The following is a 19016-nucleotide window of genomic DNA, read 5'->3' as shown; positions in this document are numbered from 1 at the left end:
CCAGCAGGCTATGCTGTGCCCAAAGAGAACATAACTGCAGTGCTTGTGTGAAAGCGGATATTCCAGCCTATACCTAAATAAAGTGGAATAGAACGGAGACTCGGGATCTATAGTAATGCTGCTATGAACTCTGATTCAAAGGCACATCGCTTTTTCTTACAGCATCGCTGACTTAAACGTTTAGATTTAGTGATTAAGAGACAGAAAGATTCATCCCAGCGAAAGACTAGAAAATAAACATATGCAGGAACAAAGTATCGGGGACAACACTCTTCGAGGAGCACGTTGGAAAACATTACACGGAAAAACAAAAAGCAGAACAGTAAACGTTTCCCCTTTGGGGGCTCTGGTCCTCACAAGTGACCACTACCACCTCACCCAGAGAATTGTGCGGGCGAGTGAAGGCGGACGGGGAACCAGTGGGGACCAAGAATGCGCCTGCAGTCACCGCCGAGCCCACCAGGCCGGCCCGGCCGGGCACCACCGAGCGCGGACCTCCGGCGCGTCCTAGAGCGGCCACAGGCAGTCACAGCCCGCGGCGCACTTCCGCCCGCGCCGGCGCCGCCCGGTGGACGGCTGGGCCTTGCTGCGGGCCTGCGCCTCCCTCGGCTCCTGCCGCGGGCCTCGGGGAGTGGGTGAGTGGGACAGGGCGCGCCAGAGAGGGGCGGGCCAGGGTCTGCGCCGCCGCCTGCTCCGCGTCCGCCGTGTAGGCCGAGCCGCGCGGGCGGGCAAGCTTCCTCCGGACCCGCGGGCCGGGCCCGGCTTGGAGGACCCAGGCCCGGGGAGCGCCGGCGAGCGAGGACGCGCCTTGTCTACCCCCGACCCCGAGGCGGGATCCCCCAGTCGCCCCGCGCCCCTGCCGCCGCCCACCCCTCCTTCGGGAGACAGACATTGACTTGGGGGAGAGCCTGGGCTCGCAGGTGGTCGGAGACCTGGCCTCTGGCCCTGACTCGGCCTTGGCCTCTCCATTTGTCTCTTCCCGGGCCACGGTTCTTTCATCTCTAAAATGGAGGAAGGCAGTATCCGCCCTCCCTGCACCACGGGGTGATTGCAGGGTTGGCGCTGCCTGTATGGAAACTGGTTCTCAACCTGGCCGCCTTTAGAGTCATCTGGGAAGCCTTCCAGATGCTGAGTCCCCAGAGTCACCAGGTGATTGTGATGTGCAGCCGGGACGAGAACCACTGTCCCGGGGAGTGTCAGGTGACAGTATGTGGTCCTGTGCTCTGCTCTCGACCGGAATGTGCACTTGATCCAGGGTGGATCATAGCCATGAGAAAGCAAGCGGCTGGTTTTATGTTCAAGAATACTGGGACCAAATCTGGTCTGGTTACTTTTAATTCTTCTTGCCTCGAATGGTGCATGTCACAAAACATGAACCATTGGTTAAATACATTAATTTCTGATTCCTTCCCGACCTCTTGGAAGGGTTTTGATTATTTGGCTCATTTTTAAACTTTTTATTATGGAAACTTGCAAACATAGGAGAATAAGATCAATCTTGTTTCATCTGTTAACCCTCACCTCACTGGATTATTTGAAAGCAAATCTGAATGTACCATTTTATCTGCAAAATACTTGTTTATGTTTATAAAACAGTAACTCCTTTTTAAAACAAAGCCATTATCAATTTAATAAGCATTTCATGTTATCATTTATCCAGTCAGCGTTTACGTTTCCCCAATTGTCTCCTTTTCTCCCAATTCTCTTTTTCAGTTTGTCCAAATTGAGGTCCAGACAAACTACACATGCCACGTTTGGTTCACGTCTTTTCTACTTCATTTAATCTCCTTATGGCTTCTCGATTTTTTTCCCTTGTATTTTACTTGTTAAAAAAAAAAAAACTGTTCATTTGTTCTATAAAGTTCCCTACATACTGGATTTTGCTCCTTCCATCCCTGTGGTGTCCTTTAATAAACTGGTGTTTAGGTTACAGTTTTTTTCAGATTCAGGTTCTACTTTTTGGCAAGAAAACCTCATAGGGTTATTGTGTACTTCGTACTGCAACACACCAGGAGTTAGATAAGATCTTGTTTCTCTTTGTGGTGTTAAGATTGGTCAATGGACCTTTTCTGTACAGATTGCACTGCAGGGTAACTAATTGAGGATTTACAGAAGGATGCCAGCTAATAACTTCAGAGGCATGAGAGAATATCACCTTTTGGCAACCTCTAATGAAATAGTGAATCCTGGCAATGAACATTAGTGGCTGTTAACATCAGAAAGAGAGACAGCCAGTAGCCTGTGCTTCCTGATGGAAGTACCAAATACCACTTATCAAGTATTCTTGGATAATGGGTGCAGGATATAGACCAAACAAGATTGCCCATGAGTTGATAATTGTTGAAGCTCGGTGGTGGTTATATGGTAATGCATTACACTAATCTCTCTACTTTTGTGTTTGAAATTTTTCATAATAAAAAATTTTTTTTAAGACTGACTACTTGACTAGTGAATTCAGGTCAGCCTGATCTGTCCTTTGTCATTCTCCATTAGCCTTTCACCAAGTGATTCTCAAACCTGACTGCACGTTAGAATCACAGGGGAAGAATTTTTTTTTTTTAATACTAAAATGCATGTCTTACTTGCAGAATTTCCTTTTTAATTGTTCTGTGATGAAGCCCAATTATTGATAAGGCTTAAAAGCTCTCCGGGTGATTCTAATATGCTCCAGGGTTCCGTACCAGTGGCCTGGATCCATTATTTGTTAAGGATTGCAAAGTGATTATATTTTATTATTCCTTCTGCATTTATTAGCTTTTAAAATGTTTAACTTTCTACATTCTATTATTCTCACCTCTGTTGCAAACTGCAATCCCAACAGGAAAGCCTCTGCAAATTAAATTACCTAATTATCAGAGGAAGGCTTGATCTTGGAAGTGAAAGTGTGGCATAACACATGGAAGGGACACTAGCAATTACCTAAAACCTGTGCATGGGTTGGAGCGATGTACCATCTGTGAGTGTGAGGTGTGTGGGGGGCGAGGGGGTGGGAGGGCTGACTGTATCTTCAAATGGTAAGAAAGATTAGGTGATACGTAGTTAAAAAAGTACGTTCAGCCTTATGACACATTTCTTTTAAATAATATTAAATAAATTAAGTATAAAATACATTTAAAATAAAGACATCAGGGCACCTGGGTGGCTCAGTCGTTAAGCGTCTGCCTTTCGCTCAGGTCATGATCCCAGGGTCCTGGGATCGAGCCCCGCATCGGGCTCCCTGCTCAGCGGGAAGCCTGCTTCTCCCTCTCCCACTCCCCTTCCCTCTCTCGCTGTGTCTCTCTCTGTCAAAGAAATAAATAAAATATTTTAAAAAATAAAATAAGGGGCGCCTGGGTGGCTCAGTCGTTAAGCCTCTGCCTTCGGCTCAGGTCGTGATCCCAGGGTCCTGGGATTGAGCCCCGCATCTAGCCCCGCATCCTGCTCTGCAGGAAGCCTGCTTCTCCCTCTCCCACTCCCCCTGCTTGTGTTCCCTCTCTCACTGTGTCTCTCTGTCAAATAAATAAATAAAATCTTAAAAAAATAAAGACGTCAAATACTGTTCATTGCAACCAAAACCAATCCAGAGATTTCAAAGGAAACCACTCCCTACCATCACCATTTTAATCACCCCTGAGATAACCAATATTAACAATATGGTGTGTATCCTTTGATGCAGATCTCTGTCTTATGTAAATGCAGAGGTTCAGGGCATTGTAAAAATGAGATCATGCCATAGCCATCTATAACTTTTCTCGTCATCCCTCCAGGACAACATTTACAGACCTGACTTAACTGCAGAATAAATAGTTCATGGAATGAATGTACAATAAAATATTCAATCATTTCCCTATTGAAATATATTCAGATTGCTTCCAAATTTTAGCCACCTTAAAAGTACCACCAGAAACATCATTGTATATAGGTCCTTTATTTCTGTAGGGTAGAGTCCAAAACATGGGGTTGCTGGGTTAAAATGTGTTGTTATTAGCAGTATCATTATTATTGGTAATATATATTGCCAGCTTACTCTCCCAAAACATAAAAATAATATATACCTCCACCACTAGTAACAAGTGTACCTCCCCTGTGCTTCACCTATTCATTCTTCCCTCCTTCTCCCCAAACCACTGTCAACCATTGGTATTTTTACCATCTCCATAGTTTTACCTTTTCCAGAATATCAGATAGTTGAGATTCAACAATAGTTTTTAGTTGACTGGATTTTGCAGTTTTTTAACTTGTTTGTTTTTGTGTGTGTGAGCAGTCATACAAAGTTTGGTAACTTGTGGTTTTAACTCACTAAGAGTTACTGAAATCTTACTTGGTATTTCTTTGGAAAACTATCAGAGAACAAGAATTCTGTCTCCTGAATATTTTACAAGTAATATTTATAGATAATGTAAATAACAGTAAATCTCACAAGAATGTGTTTTTGGTGATTTTGAGCAGTGATGTGTAATAATCCCTGGATGATCTTTTCATTGCAGGGTGGAAGATGTCTATGGATGTGACATTTCTGGGTACGGGTGCAGCATACCCATCCCCAACCCGGGGTGCCTCTGCTCTGGTCCTTCGGTGTGAGGGCGAGTGCTGGCTCTTTGACTGTGGGGAGGGGACCCAGACACAGCTTATGAAAAGCCAGCTTAAAGCAGGTTAGTGTGCATTCGGCTATCTCATTAAGACTATTTCTTATTCATTGTCTTGGCTCTCCTAGGGCCCTTTGCTCAGAAACAGCCCTGACAGTTGTATCCCACCTCAGTGCTAGAGCCCTGGCAAGATTTGGAAGGCCCTGAGGCATCCGGCCACGCCCACTGTATTTTACTTATTTAGTTTTTGTTCTTCCTATAAAGGTTGAGAGCAAGGATTTATATAAGCTTGGGGGGTGGAGGATGGAGTGAGATACATGAGGCATATTACATGGATACTCCAGAAGCAAAGGAGCAGCATACATACTTATTTCCACCAGGAGGTAGTTGTAAGTATCACAAGAGGATACAAAGAACAATAGATGTTCAGGAGAGTGAGATGTTCTTTTTCATTTGGGATTATCAGGGAGGTATCTCAAAGAAGGTGACTCGTGAGTTGTTGAAGGAGGAGGAGGGATTCGCTGGGCTGGGGAGAAGATAAGCCTGCCAGCTAGAGGCCATGGTGTGAGCAAAGGCCCCCCAGAGTACTCCACCAGGCCGAGGAGTACAGCGGTGCAAAGCCTTGGCCCAGAGTCAGACCAGCCTGGGTTGCAGTCCCACTTGTGTCTTGGCTTGTGGCCTTCGCAGATCAACGAACTTAAGCTTTATTTTCCTCATCTTGAAAATGAAGATAAAAGCTCAACTTAGGAGAGATGTTATAAGCATTATATATAATAATCCCTTCTCTGTACGGTTGTCTCTCAGTTAAATCTTAGTTCAGATACCATCTTCTCAGAGGCTTTCCCTGAACCTCTGGGGTTAAGTAATTCCTTGTTCATCCCAGGCGTTCTGCTTCTTTGTGCTATTTTTATTGATTTCTTAGCATCAATATCTAAAATTGTTATTTAAATAGTTGTTTCTGTGTTTACTGTGTATTTCCCTGTATGATAAAGTAAGCTCAAGGATCATATATATACCTAGTAGATGCCTAATAAATACCTCTTCAGTTGATGCATGAATAAGGTGTTCAGCACTTAGTATGTGTTCCTCACTTACTAGGTCTTGATACATGATAGTTATTGAAATTATTCCTGTGATTCATCACAGTGTGTGGCGTTGATGACTAAAATAAAGTTAGTTCTAGCATCCAAGGATCTCTTATTCTAGTGGTGGAAACTGATATGTAAACAGACCTAGTGTAATGTGATAAAGAGAACAGTGGAACTGCTTTCTAAATACTTTTGGAGCACCAAGGAGGAGGACGTTAGCTGTGTGTTCAGAGAAAGCATCCCAGAAATGGTCACAGTAGAGCTAGGATCTAAGAGATGATTAGAAGTTTCTCCGGGGAGAAAAGTAGGGATGGACATTCAAGGAACAGACAATGAAGTGAGCAAGAAGTAATAGAATTTCCAGAAGACAAGTGACATATTTAGGGAATATTGAACCATCCAAATCATTGAGTGGTGGGCCAGGATAGATGAGCAAGAAAAATGCTGGGAAAAAGTAAGGGCAGACTATGAAGTCCTCCATGGTCTACTAAGGTATTTGGACCTTTTTATTCTATTGGCAATAAGGAACCATTAAAAGTTTCTTAGGGGAATGACGTGGTCTGATTTGTGTTTTAGGACAGAGTTTTTCTATGGCAAATACACTGGGAGAGACCATTTTTTTGTTTTTTGTTTTTTTGTTTTTGTGTGTTTTTTTTTAATTTATTCATTTGAGAGAGAGAGAGTGAGCAGGGGGCAGGGCAGAGGGAGACTGAGAATCTCAGGTAGACTCCCCACGGAGTGTGGAACCCAACTTGGGGCTTAAGATCATGACCTGAGCCGAAACTAAGAGTCAGATGCTTAACCAACTGAGTTACCTAGGTGCTCCTGGGAGACACCAGTTGTTTTTGTGTGTTTTTAAGATTTTATTTATTTGAGATAGAGAGAGAGAGCACAAGCTTCAAGGAGGAGCAGAGGGAGAGGAAGAAGCAGGCTCCCTGCTGAGTGGGGAGCCCGATGCGGGGCTTGATCCCAGGACCGTGAGATCAGGACCTGAGCTGAAGGCAGATGCTTAGTGGACTGAGCCACCTAGGCGCCCTGGGAGAGACCAGTTTTAAGGCAGTTGCATTCATCTAAGAGAAGAGGGGATGAGTCTGCTGAAGCAGAAAGTAGGCATAAGGATGAAGATGAGAGACTCAATTTAAGAAATACAACTAGCAGGGGGTGGTAACTGATTGAATGTCTAGGTGAAGAAGTGAAGGACTGCAAGTTACAGTTATGGTGTCCCAGACCCAAATAGGAAGTCAAGAACAGAGCTTTGGAAGAAGGAACTAATGCATATTAGTTAGGACTCATGACCTTGAGGTGTACACAGTTCAACCTAAGACCCTGAAGTGAGGACAGATACTGTGCTTTATTTGCTTGGATCACAGAGGGATTCCTTTCATGAGAACTCTTAGGGACAAACAGGCTAGAGTGGAGGCTGTAATATTTCACATTTTAGACAGTAGGAATTGAGGTGGTGGGATGATTAAAACAGAAACAAACTGTTAAGTGTGGGGATAAGTCTTTACTTGTTATTTAATACCTGTATCAGTTATCAGTGCTGCATAACAGATTATAAATTTCGTATCTTATTTACATTTATTATCTCATAGTTTCTGTGGGCCAGGATGTTTGGGCCTGGGTTGGCTGGGTTCTCTGCTTCAGGGTCTCACTGGGTTGCAATCTGTGTTTGGTGGCCAGGACTGAGATCTCATCAGAGGCTCACATGGGGAAGAATCTGCTTCAGAGATCACTCGGGTTGTTGGCAGAATCCTTACAATTGTAGGACCAAGGCTGCCACAGCTCCTAGAGGCCTCCTCTGGTTCCTGATCATGTGGGTTTTGCTTAGTGGTAGCTTGATTCCTTACTGCCAGGCAGGGAGAAAGAAACTCAAGAGTAAGCCTGCTAGCAAGATGGAATCTTAAAATGTAATCACACTGTATCCCTGTCCCATATTTGACTGGTTAGAAAAGTCACAGGTCCCACCCACACTGAAGAAGAAGGAATTGTAGAGGGACATGGACATCAAGAGGCAGGGGCTGTGAGTACCACCTCATGTCTATTTGCTATAATATTTTTCTCTAATATTTTATAGCTATTTTATATATGTTTTAAGTAAACATATTGCAAAGCTAAGCCTCACAAAGAATACATAAAATAAAGCCTAAGGGAACCTTTAGTTTACTAAATTCTTATTGGCTAAAAAAATTCCTGGCCTCAGAGAGGAGGGTAAGATGGTAATCACAGAACATTATCTATGACATTATCTAGCATTTCAAAAGTCCTCAGTCTCAAACTGGAATGGAGTACCCTCAATTCATCTGGATTACTCTCAACCCAGTATGGACCTATCATTATTTGATTCATTGAAACCCTTTCAGCTTATACTCCTCCTGGGGTAATAATATTTTATGAGTTTTATAAGGAAGTACTTTTTATTTATCTAAACACACTTCTTTAAGCTTCCTTGGTCCTAATGTGCAAGCATCTGATTAGCAAATATGGGTTTGTCATGTCTATTTCTTCCATAATTTTAAAGAGTGAGCTTAAGCCTTTTTCTTCCCTTAAAAATGATTATTAAAAGTATTACAAAAGTGTAATGAAATGATTATAAAAAGTATACATACAGAGCGCCTGGCTGGCTCACTTGGAGGAACATATAACTCTTGATCTTGGGTGAGTTTGAGCCCCACATTGGGTATAGAGGTTACTTAAATAAATAAATAAAAACTTAAAAAAAAAGTATACATGCTCATTGTAAAAATTCAAACAAAGCAGAAACATAAGAAAAGCCTGATTTCCCCTTATAGGTAAAATTACCTTATAGGTAAAGTTTTTATAGTTGTAGATATGTTAATGGTACAGATGTATTTGTGTGTGTGTACAATTTGCATAAATGGTATCATACTAGGTGTAACCTGCTTTTTTTTTCAACTAAACAATTATATTGCATACATTTTCCTACGGCAGTAAATGTAACTGCATCCTCACTTAGGGGATGTTTGGTATTCCACTTCTCTGTGGATGATGTAGACCCTGGAAACTTTCTTATTCCCAAGTGAAAGGGAATTCATGTACTCTGCTTTCTTCATGTGATAGCATCTCCTAACTTTGATCATTATGGTTGCCATTCCTTCTCCCTCCAAAATCAAGTTTCTTGAAAAATGAAATGTTTGTGTTCCCTGAAACTGTGGTAACTGGGAAGCAATTTTTGACTTACTTTATTTGTCTCACTTGCTTTGGGCTCACAGATTGTCTTGGTGTTCAGTGTTGGCTTTGTTGTGCGCTAGATAGGGAGAGGGCCCAGCACGTCTGACTTGGCATTTGTAAGGTCAGCGTGAGGTCATGACTCAATAACCATCATAGTTCTTCTGTCTGCAGAGGCCTCAGGTCACACTTACGGGCGCCTCAGCAGCCCGGACAGCAGGAAGGGTGGGAGAATGAAAGGGTTCCAAGAAGTCAAAAGACAGTAAAAGCAAGGCCTAAAAAGAGAAAACAAAAAGGAGCATAGGGAGGAAACTTCTAGAGTGCTTCAGGATTCTCCAGATCTCAAATCAGCCTCTGCCCAATCTGTGGTTCCCTACCACCGGGGCCTGAGTTTGGTGTATCAACTCTGGAAGGCTTACTTGGAGAATACTTTTGCCTTGATGTCACTAGACAAATCACTTTACAATAAACTATTCTTATTCTTTTATGATAATAATAAACTGTACCTATTCTTTTATGGTATCAAATGTTTGAAATAGGTGGTCCTTGAGGCGAGGACCAGAAGCCTCAGTTATACTAAAATTGTGTTAATTGTGATTGTTACTTTTGAAATGCCTTGGTGAATCTCAGAAAAATGCTAATGTGGCATCCTGCCACATACCAACAATAAATTCAGTTTACCAATGGCTAAGTCAAGTTACAACCGAGGCCAATATGCACTGAAAAAGACATTGGGTTAGCTCATGCTGAAAGGAGGTATGGGCCCACATAACTTTATACAACACTGTAGGGGGTCTGCCCGCTGATCTACATTCTAGCATCTGTTGCCCACCTCCCCTCTGGATTCTTCACCCCGTCCTCTCCCACCGCCTTCTTTCTCCCTCCTGCCTCATCGTCTTCCTTTTTCTCCTCCCCCTTCAAACTCACTCAGACAGGCAGGCTCTTTCTTGGTTAGTTAATCTCTGTCCGGTCTGGAGTCCTTAAATGGCAGTTTGGGGTTCAGGTGTTGGTCAGGTTGGAGCCAGGGGAACATTTGTTTTGCTGGAAGTATATATTCGTTATGCTCAGAGGAAGCAGTAGAGGGCATTGTAACTGTCAGATGCTTTTGACATTTGAGGCCTATCTAGTTTCAGTGAACTATTTTAGTACACATTCTTATTTTTCCTTTTTCTTTTCTTTTCTTTTCTTTCTTTCAGCAAGAAGATATGTAGGAAAATACTCTTTTATTTTATTTTATTTTATTATGTTATGTTAATCACCATACATTACATCATTAGTTTTTGATGTAGTGTTCCATGATTCATCGTTTGCATATAACATCCAGTGCTCCATTCAATACGTGCCCTCTTTAATACCCATCACCAGGCTAACCCATCCCCCCAGCCCCCTCCCCTCTAGAACCCTCAGTTTGTTTCTCAGAGTCCATAGTCTCTCATGGCTCGTCTCCCCCTCCAATTTCCCCCCCTTCATTTTTCCCTTCCTACTATCTTCTCTTTTTTTTTTAACATATAATGTATTATTTGTTTCAAAGGTACAGGTCTGTGATTCATCAGTCTTACACAATTCACAGCACTCACCATAGCACATACCCTCCCCAGTGTCTATCACCCAGCCACCCCATCCCTCCCATCCCCCACCACTCCAGCAACCCTCAGTTTGTTTCCTGAGATTAAACATTCCTCATATCAGTGAGATCATATGATACATGTCTTTCTCTGATTGACTTATTTCGCTTAGCATAATACCCTCTAGTTCCATCCACGTTGTTGCAAATGGCAAGATTTCAGGTTTTTTGATGGCTGCATAATATTCCATTGTGTGTGTGTGTGTGTGTGTGTGTGTGTGTGTGTGTGTGTGTGTATATAAAACCACATCTTCTTTATCCATTCATCTGTTGATGGACATCTTGGCTCTTTGCATAGTTTGGCTATTGTGGACATTGCTGCTATAAACATTGGGGTGCATGTACTCCTTCGGATCACTACATTTGTATCTTTGGGGTAAATACCCAGTAGTGTAATTGCTGGGTCATACGGTAGCTCTATTTTCAACTTTTTGAGGAACCTCCATACTGTGGAAAATATTCTTAAACCTGCAATACTATGTAATTTGAAGATCTTTTATGAAAAAAGTTCTATCTTATTAAAACCATAAAGCCTGTCGTTCTTGCTTCTAGAATCATGTAGCAAAATACAAAGAAATAAGTTTATGGTGATAAATAGAACTCTAAATTCATTTTTCTGCTTTCTATGTAAGTTGTTATACATGTTTTAAGTAGCATTGTATGGGTTTTTACTTCTGGAAAAATTCCCAATTTTATTTCTCTGCCTCAATCAAAAGGGAGAATTACCAAGATCTTCATCACACATCTTCATGGAGACCATTTCTTTGGCCTTCCTGGCCTCCTCTGCACAATCAGCCTGCAGAGTGGCTCTGTGGTCACCAAACAGCCTATTGAAATCTATGGCCCTGCTGGGCTTCGAGACTTTATCTGGAGAACCATGGAACTCTCTCACACAGAGTTGGTCTTCCCCTATGTGGTCCACGAGCTGGTGCCTACAGCAGATCAGTGTCCTACAGAAGAACTAAAAGAATTTATGCACGTGAATAAAACAGACAGCCATCCCAAAGAGGGACAAGGAAGAACTATCCTTTTAGACTCAGAAGAAAACTCATACCTTCTGGTTGATGACGAACAGTTTGTTGTAAAAGCATTTCGCCTCTTTCACCGAATTCCCTCCTTTGGGTTTTCAGTTGTGGAGAAGAAACGCCCAGGTAAACTCAATGCACAGAAACTAAAAGACCTCGGTAAGTGGTGGTTTTTGTTTTGTTTTTTTTTTCCCTCCTCGTCATCAATTAAGCTGTTGTTAGCTGAGGCTGCTAGAAGTATCATAATAACCTTCCTTTCCTGTGTCCCAGGCCTAAAACTGACATTTTCTCCGCTCATTTCTCTTGCCTAAAGTTTGTTTATTAAGGGAAATATGTGGGGCCAAAAGATGCTATTCAGACCAAAACCCAAGTATATATGTGAATCCTTTTCTCTTCAGCTCCCTGGATCCATATTTTTAGCTAGCTATCTTGGTTGGCAGGGTGGTGGTGATTGTCTTAGGTCTAGGCTTTTATGTTTTCATGTCTTCCTTTTGAAGTATGTTTTCAGTGACCTCTTTGCTCTGAGAATTTTTGTCACAGTTCTTAGCCGTGCGACTGCAACCAGCTACTTTCAGGGTTTTCCTTCTTTATCAACCTTGCCTACTCATTCAACTTTGATTAAGTTAATTTGGTGTTCAGAACACCACGCCTCAACTGTTTCAAACTCCTCGTGGGCGGGAGCCAGCACGCAGAGACAGACTTGGGCCCGCCCTGAGGCTTTGTGCCTCCTCCATGCCAGGCCGTTGTGCGCGAGGGGGTCTTCACCTCTCTCGGAGCAATGCCTAGGTCCCTTCTGTCCCCAGCATCGCCTCCTTCCTTTTCATGGCCACGGCAGAGCCTGCAAAAGCATGATGGTGTGTTTTGTGTATTTGTTTCTTTATGCAGTCTCTTCCTTCTTCTCCGACTAAAACAAAATACTAAATAATGAAGAGAAATGACTTAGGCAAAGGTATTTTTCTTACCTAAAAGCCTGTGGAAATACAATTATATTGGGAAACTTTAAAATGACGCATGCTGGAATTAGTGAACACATTGTGTTTGTTTATAGATGTTGTTCAGAGTGATGGTCACATGTTGTTCTAGATGAATATAAGGTAATTAATAAAAGGTTTACCAAACCTACAAAGATTGATTATGTATGATTGCCAGAAATGCTCCTTGCTCTTGTGATCCAAATGATCCTCTCAAACCATTTTTTTATTATGTTAGTCTGTAGGTACTTTGTTATTATTTAAATGGACTCATTAAGTTTACTCAAACATGAGCTTAAGTAAAGCAGTCTCAAAAACTGTTACTCCATTCACAGCAGAGAATCAAAGCTGGCAGCTTGACTATGAGAAGGTCTTAGTCTTAGTGGAACTTAAAAGCTTAAAGCTCGTCTGACACATGTGCTTGGGAAATGTTTTAAGTAGTAGGGCATCACTAATATCAATAGCCAACACTGAACTTTTAAAAATGTATAAATATTCCAGCTTTCCATGAGTAGTAAAATATTTATAACAATTAGGAAAAGAATTGGATGCCTTTTCCGTTTGCTGTGCTGTTAGACTCTCTTAACAAGTCATAAATTCCAGTCCCATAATGTGATGTTATCTGCCTCCATCGTTAGGTGTGCCACCAGGTCCTGCCTATGGGAAGCTGAAAAATGGAATTTCTGTTGTTCTGGAAAATGGAGTTACAATTTCTCCCCAAGATGTCTTAAAAAAGCCTATTGCTGGAAGAAAAATCTGCATTTTGGGTGACTGTTCTGGGGTTGTGGGTGATGGAGGAGTGAAGCTGTGTTTTGAAGCAGACCTGTTGATCCATGAAGCAACCCTAGATGATGGTCAGATGGACAAAGCAAAGGAGCACGGCCACAGCACACCACAGATGGCAGCTGCATTTGCCAAGCTGTGCCAAGCAAAGAGGCTAGTTCTGACTCACTTCAGTCAGAGGTACAAGCCGGTTGCCTTGGCCAGAGAAGGAGAAACAGATGGGATCGTAGAACTAAAAAAGCAAGCTGAATCGGTGTTAGATCTCCAAGAAGTGACTCTAGCAGAAGACTTTATGGTGATTGGCATTCCGATCAAGAAATGAACCCAGTGTTCCAGAATGCATCCTCACATGTCTGTGAACATGTTCCTGAACCAACAGTCAAGTTGGTTGTGGTGGTGGTGGTGGTGGTTGTGGTTGTGGTTTTGGTCTAAGATTATTTGGGTCCTAATAATCCTCAACAGGATAGAGCTGCATTGCTGGACTGACTCAGCAGTGAGAGGGAGCAAGCTTTTTGATAATAAATCATTTTAAAAAGAAAGAAAACAGCATCCTTCTTAAAGTCCAAATTTGACAAAATGATAGACTATTCAGGTATACTTTCTGTTGTGCGGCAGCTGCCTCACATATAAGGCAGCACCCCCACAAAGTCCTGGGCTTGCTTCTGCCCGTTCTATTGCTGTTGCTGGCAGGTACATAGGCTCAGCCTTCCTGGCTAAAAGTGGTGTTTTAGCAGTTTGTTGAATCTCTTCATGTTATTAACAGAATAGAGAAAAATGTAATGAGACATTATACATGCAGGATTGAAGCTAGCATATTAAATCTTGATTTGTTTGCTGGAATACTGAATGCAGGGTCAAGGTAGGTGTTTATCCTTCAATTAATGCCTTTTTGGAACTTTCTGGTTCTAAACCTGTGGGTCTCAGCTAGGGGTGACACCATTCCCATAGAAATTATGGGGATGTTTCTTGTCAAAATGACTGCGAGGGGGTGCTGGATAAGAGTACTATTAGAATTTAGTCAGTAGGGGATGCTAGATCCTACAAAGTTGGGGTCAGTCCTGTACAGTGAAAAATGATCTCACCCCAAAAATGCAGATTGTAGGCCTATTGAAATACACAGCAAAGTTAAAAATTATACTCCCAATGGGAATATACTTTATCAAAATTAGTGACATGAATTGAACTGGTTAAGTCAAATTCTTTTTTTTTTTTTTTAAAGATTTTATTTGAGACAGAATGAGAGAGAGAGAGAGCATGTGAGACGGGGGAGGGTCAGAGGGAGAAGCAGGCTCCCTGCTGAGCAGGGAGCCTGATGCGGGACTCGAACCAGGGACTCCTGGATCATGACCTGAGCTGAAGGCAGTCGCTTAACCAACTGAGCCACCCAGGCGCCCTGGTTAAGTCAAATTATTGAAACAAACATTAGAGAACTAGCTAAGTGAAGATGTTGGGATTGTAATATCGTATCAAATATTTGACAGAAATGAGCCATGAACTGTAACTTATGAATCTGGAGGTAAAGAAATGATATCTATTAAACTGGGGTTTAATTTATGTGTCCCTCTTAATAATTCTTTGAGCACAGTTTTAATAAGCTAGCTTTTCCTTCTGAGCTGCCTGCCACCTCCCTTCTGTCTGCCATGGGATATCTCTGACTCAAAATGGATTACATGGAAAGCTAATCTCAAGCACAGATTCATTCAAAAGGATTTCCTCATCACAGTTTGGGAAACACTTTATGTTGTGAGTCCCTCTGGAAGTGTTCTAGTGCCCATCGATACCAAAAAAATAGTACTGCTTGAATGATCACAAACCCATCTTTGGTGCCAGAAAGACATGATTTCAGAGTCCCATTCTGTACCTTGTGGTCTGGTGCAGATTACTTACTCTTTGTGAGCTTCAGCTTGCTCATTTCTAAAATGGGAAAGATAATAAGACTGTGTAGGATTGCTGTGAAGATTAAATAAGACAGTGCATAAAAGGAACATAGCACATTGCTTACAGGTGTTGAGAAGTCCTGCAGTAGAGGGGCCTGTCAACTGTTTCGAACCCGTTTCTCAGTCGTGTTTCACCACATACTATCTATTAACCTTTCAGGAACCTTGAGAGTTTTATAGTAGACATGTTTAGAAATTCTATCATGGTATATACTGTTAAATTCTTTTGGGTTCTGGGGCTTCTCTCATAAAAACTTTTGCCTCCTGGTTGGTTCTAGAGTCCCTAGAGTAGTGATAATCAAGATGGGTCTAGTTACTCAAGATCTCAGTCATTCTGAAGCAGTTTCCAGAATGGTCTGATTTTACCCTACTCTAGACTCTTGGACCACCAAAGTTTGACAGCTTAAAGTGTATCTTGGTTTCTGAACTCAGTTAAAACAAGCATTTATTAGATGCCTAATGTGTGCCCAAACCTGTACATCCAGGAATGGCTGGTAGTACTACTGTATGGAGCTCTTGAGGGTAAAGACTGTATCTTAGTCGCCTCTGCATTCTTGGAATTACCCATTCATAATAAACACTCAGAAATGTTTATTGAATGAAATGAGGCCTTGATATCATGACTGCATAAACTTTAGGACCTTAAGTTTAGGACCTGAGCCTAGCCCATTTCATTACTCTATTTGTCCAAAAAATTTTGACCACCTGCTTGGTGGTGCCCTGTTCAACTGAGTACCAGTTAAGTGCCAGTGCCAGTGCCAGGTTTTACTGTGTTGGGACTACGTAAGTGAATATAAGAGAAATTTTAGGCTCACTGTCTAGGTGGTAGGTACTGATAGTGAAAAACAAAAGTAAATATACAGGTCCTTCACACACTCTAATCTTCTAGCCTGGCACTCTCTTTTGCTGTTCTTGAGCATTATTTGGCAGCTGACTTGAGCTGTGCCCTAAAGTCAGGCCTTACCAATATATGGGCTAAGCCCTCAGAGACCATGGGAATGTGGGAACAAATTGATACAATGGATGAATCAAGCATAGGGTATTGATCCATGGTGAGAATTGCTTCTTGGGCTCTCTTCTGGCCTAGAATTTTGTTCTTAATGGTAGGACACATTCTAAGAATTTGTGGAGCTAGAATTAAGAATGAAGCTTATATTGGACTTCCCAGAGCCTGTAATCTGCTCATGGTTGTATGACTCTTAAGAGTGGATTGGAAAATGTATTGTGCCCTAAACTTATTTGATCACCGAATCCTCTTTTGCCAAGGGACATCCTGGAACACGGAGAAATATTACCTAATACTTCTCAAAATTATTATATTTACATTTTTTACCAGTACAACTTAGTGACGTAATGAATTCCATATCTATGCTTAGTATTTTCCTTATCCAAGACTGGCTTTCCAATGGTCAGGAATCTATAGGTACCTGCTTACTTTAGATTTCTAATTCTCAGAAGGTGTTTAGACTTGCCCAAATAGACCCCGGATCTGCTCTGTTTTTCTAATACCCATGCTTCATTAATATACTTCTAATGAGATTTTATTATAAAAAGCAGCATACACTTGGTAGATAATCTTTTTTAAGGATTCCAGAAAGAAGATGATTACTCATAATTCTACCACCCCGAGAGCAACTACTTCTCATTCAGTGGTGTTCAAATGAAGGTGTGAGTCAGTATCAGTCAAGGTAGTACGTAGGCGGACAAGGTAGTATGTGGGTGGACAAGGGTGTGTAGGTAGGCAAAAATCCTTGGGCTGTGATTCCAAAGCCTCTAATTCAGTTGGTCAGGGGCGGAACCCAAGGGTCTGCATTTTTAGCAAGCCCTCTGGGTGGTTCTGAGATATATGGGTAGCAAACCACACTGGAAGAAAAAACTCTTCTTCTATGCACTGAAAAAAAAAATTGAGTGTGCATAGATATTTTATATATATTTAAACATACTATGTTTATGTATGTGTGTATGTTTTTACATGTAGGGTGACCTCAACTGTTCTTCTCATTTAACGTTATGAGCATCTTCCCACGATGTTAACTGTTCTTTGAAAGCATGAATTTAATGATTTTATTGTATTCCATTCTATAGATGTAACATAATTTTCCTACTTTGGGGGCATTGAGATTGTTTTCCATTATATATATAAATAATACTATCATGAATATTCTTGGGCATAAATCTTTGTATCTCTGAATATTTCCTTAGCATTGATTTATTGGACGTTCAAAACATCTGACTTGTTTTAGACTCTGCGTGGGAATCACCCACTTGTTTTCTAGCTCACACTCTGCAGCAGCATGAGAGAGGCCTATTTTGCTACTCTGTGGGTGGATGATATAGTTCATCAATTAATGACCTTTCGAACACTTCTCTTCTAAAACATTTGTCTTTTAAAGATTATTTTGGCCTCCTAGTGCAAATAGCTTTATTTTGACTTTGAACTAGCACATGTAATTCAACTGTAATTTCCTTGAATATTCTTGTGCCAACTTCAAAATTTGAACAGTTTTTACTTAATGGGGTACAAGTCCTATGGCTTCAAGTATGTTTATGACTGATGTACAGGGAAGGTACTTTTGTCCTCACAAAGATATCAATTTAGAGTGAAATGTAGTGGTTCTGTCCTTATTGATTGATTTGTCAGGGAATGAATGATTCAGAGTAATTTTTCTTACATGGAAAGAATAAAAAGGAAATGCTAGTAATGCTTTGAATGTTCTCTCTTGGCAGGAGAAGAATAGAGTTTGGGCATGGTGAGACATGGGGTAAGATCAAGAAATTCTTTTCTTCCCTAGGAGAAAGTAAACAATGCTTAAAACTAGAAAATAAATAGCACTTTAAGCAAATCATGTTAAAAAGAAAAAAGAAGGGTGTAGTAAATACCAGAAGAATAGTTAAGAGTGGAGGAAGGGATCCTTAGTGGAAGGTGCAAGGGGGTATGAGGGGTATGAGGAGGGATGGTCGGAGGACTACTGTTTTTTATAAGCCTAATAGTAGTAGTTCTATTTGCTATTTTGCATGATTTGTGTGTGTATATATTCATTTAGTTTAAAATTTATATTAAAACACATGTAGATACGATCATCCTAAATAATCGTGTCAGTTGCTTATGGGTGCTCCAGCTATTTGACAGTTCCTCTCAAGCCTTTTGAACATTCCAATCTGGGGCACCTGGGCGGCTCTGTCTGCTAAGCAGCAGACTCTTGGTTTCGGCTCAGGTCATGATCTCAGGGTCCTGGGATAGAGCCCTGTGTCAGGCTCCCTGCTCAGCAGGGAATCTGCTTAAGGATGCTCTCTCTCCCTCTGCCCCTCCCACTCACACTCTCTCTCTCTCAAAAAAAAAAAAATCTTAAAAAAAAAACAAACATTCCAATCCTTTCTCCATACTGCAAAGTGATTTTTTTTCAAAATGCAAATCTGAGGGCGCCTGGGTGGCTCAGTTGGTTAAGCAACTGCCTTCGGCTCAGGTCATGATCCTGGAGTCCTGGGATCGAGTCCCGCATCGGGCTCCCTGCTCAGCGGGGAGTCTGCTTCTCCCTCTGACCCTCTTCCCTCTCGTGCTCTCTCTCATTCTCCCTCTCTCTCTCAAATAAATAAATAAAATCTTTAAAAAAAAAAAAACAAAATGCAAATCTGAGCCTAACAATCCCCCTACTTAAAACTTGCCTTGCCCACCCTTTCCAACCTAATCTTTCTTCACAGTGCCATTCATTTTTGCGGCTCCAGCCACATGGGCCTTGTTTTTAGTCCTTTGTCAGAGGTTTCTGTTGTTGCACCATCTTGGGGAACTACTCCCTCCGCTTGGAATGTTCTTTCTCCTTCCCACAAGTTAACCCT

At 41.7% G+C, this 19016-nt stretch overlaps 1 protein-coding gene across 4 annotated transcripts; it reads left to right on the top strand.

Moving 5' to 3' along the window:
• Positions 1–559: 559 nt before the first annotated feature.
• ELAC1 (elaC ribonuclease Z 1) lies at positions 560–18205 on the top strand. Of its 4 annotated transcripts, none has more exons than XM_028098394.2 (5): positions 560–635; positions 2822–2956; positions 4467–4631; positions 11183–11650; positions 13101–18205. In XM_028098394.2, the coding sequence occupies exons 3-5, from the start codon at positions 4475–4477 to the stop codon at positions 13565–13567; spliced, it is 1092 nt and encodes a 363-aa protein (XP_027954195.1). In that variant the 5' UTR covers positions 560–635; positions 2822–2956; positions 4467–4474; the 3' UTR covers positions 13568–18205. The 4 variants fall into 4 exon arrangements, with proteins under 4 accessions (XP_027954195.1, XP_027954194.1, XP_027954193.1 ...); XM_028098393.2 differs by having other exon boundaries at positions 2822–2967; XM_028098395.2 differs by lacking the exon at positions 560–635 and adding an exon at positions 729–1149 and having other exon boundaries at positions 2822–2967.
• The last annotated feature ends 811 nt before the right edge of the window (positions 18206–19016 follow it).

The sequence above is a fragment of the Eumetopias jubatus genome, unplaced genomic scaffold (assembly GCF_037043125.1).
Source record: "Eumetopias jubatus isolate StellerSeaLion01/CBP00866 unplaced genomic scaffold, mEumJub1_p1.0 scaffold_16, whole genome shotgun sequence".
In the NCBI taxonomy this organism is placed as follows: Eukaryota; Metazoa; Chordata; class Mammalia; order Carnivora; family Otariidae; genus Eumetopias; species Eumetopias jubatus.
The sequence above is the reverse complement of the archived record's forward strand: the minus strand, read 5'-3'. Positions and strand labels throughout refer to the sequence as shown.

What these genes read in the sequence shown, in the direction of transcription:
- ELAC1 (XM_028098394.2), top strand. Translation starts at nt 4,475, where the DNA reads ATGTCTATGGATGTGACATTTCTGGGTACGGGTGCAGCATACCCATCC. An exon ending in GAAAAGCCAGCTTAAAGCAG is followed by an intron (nt 4,632 to 11,182) that starts GTTAGTGTGCAT and finishes CTCAATCAAAAG; the next exon opens with GGAGAATTACCAAGATCTTC. An exon ending in ACAGAAACTAAAAGACCTCG is followed by an intron (nt 11,651 to 13,100) that starts GTAAGTGGTGGT and finishes CTCCATCGTTAG; the next exon opens with GTGTGCCACCAGGTCCTGCC.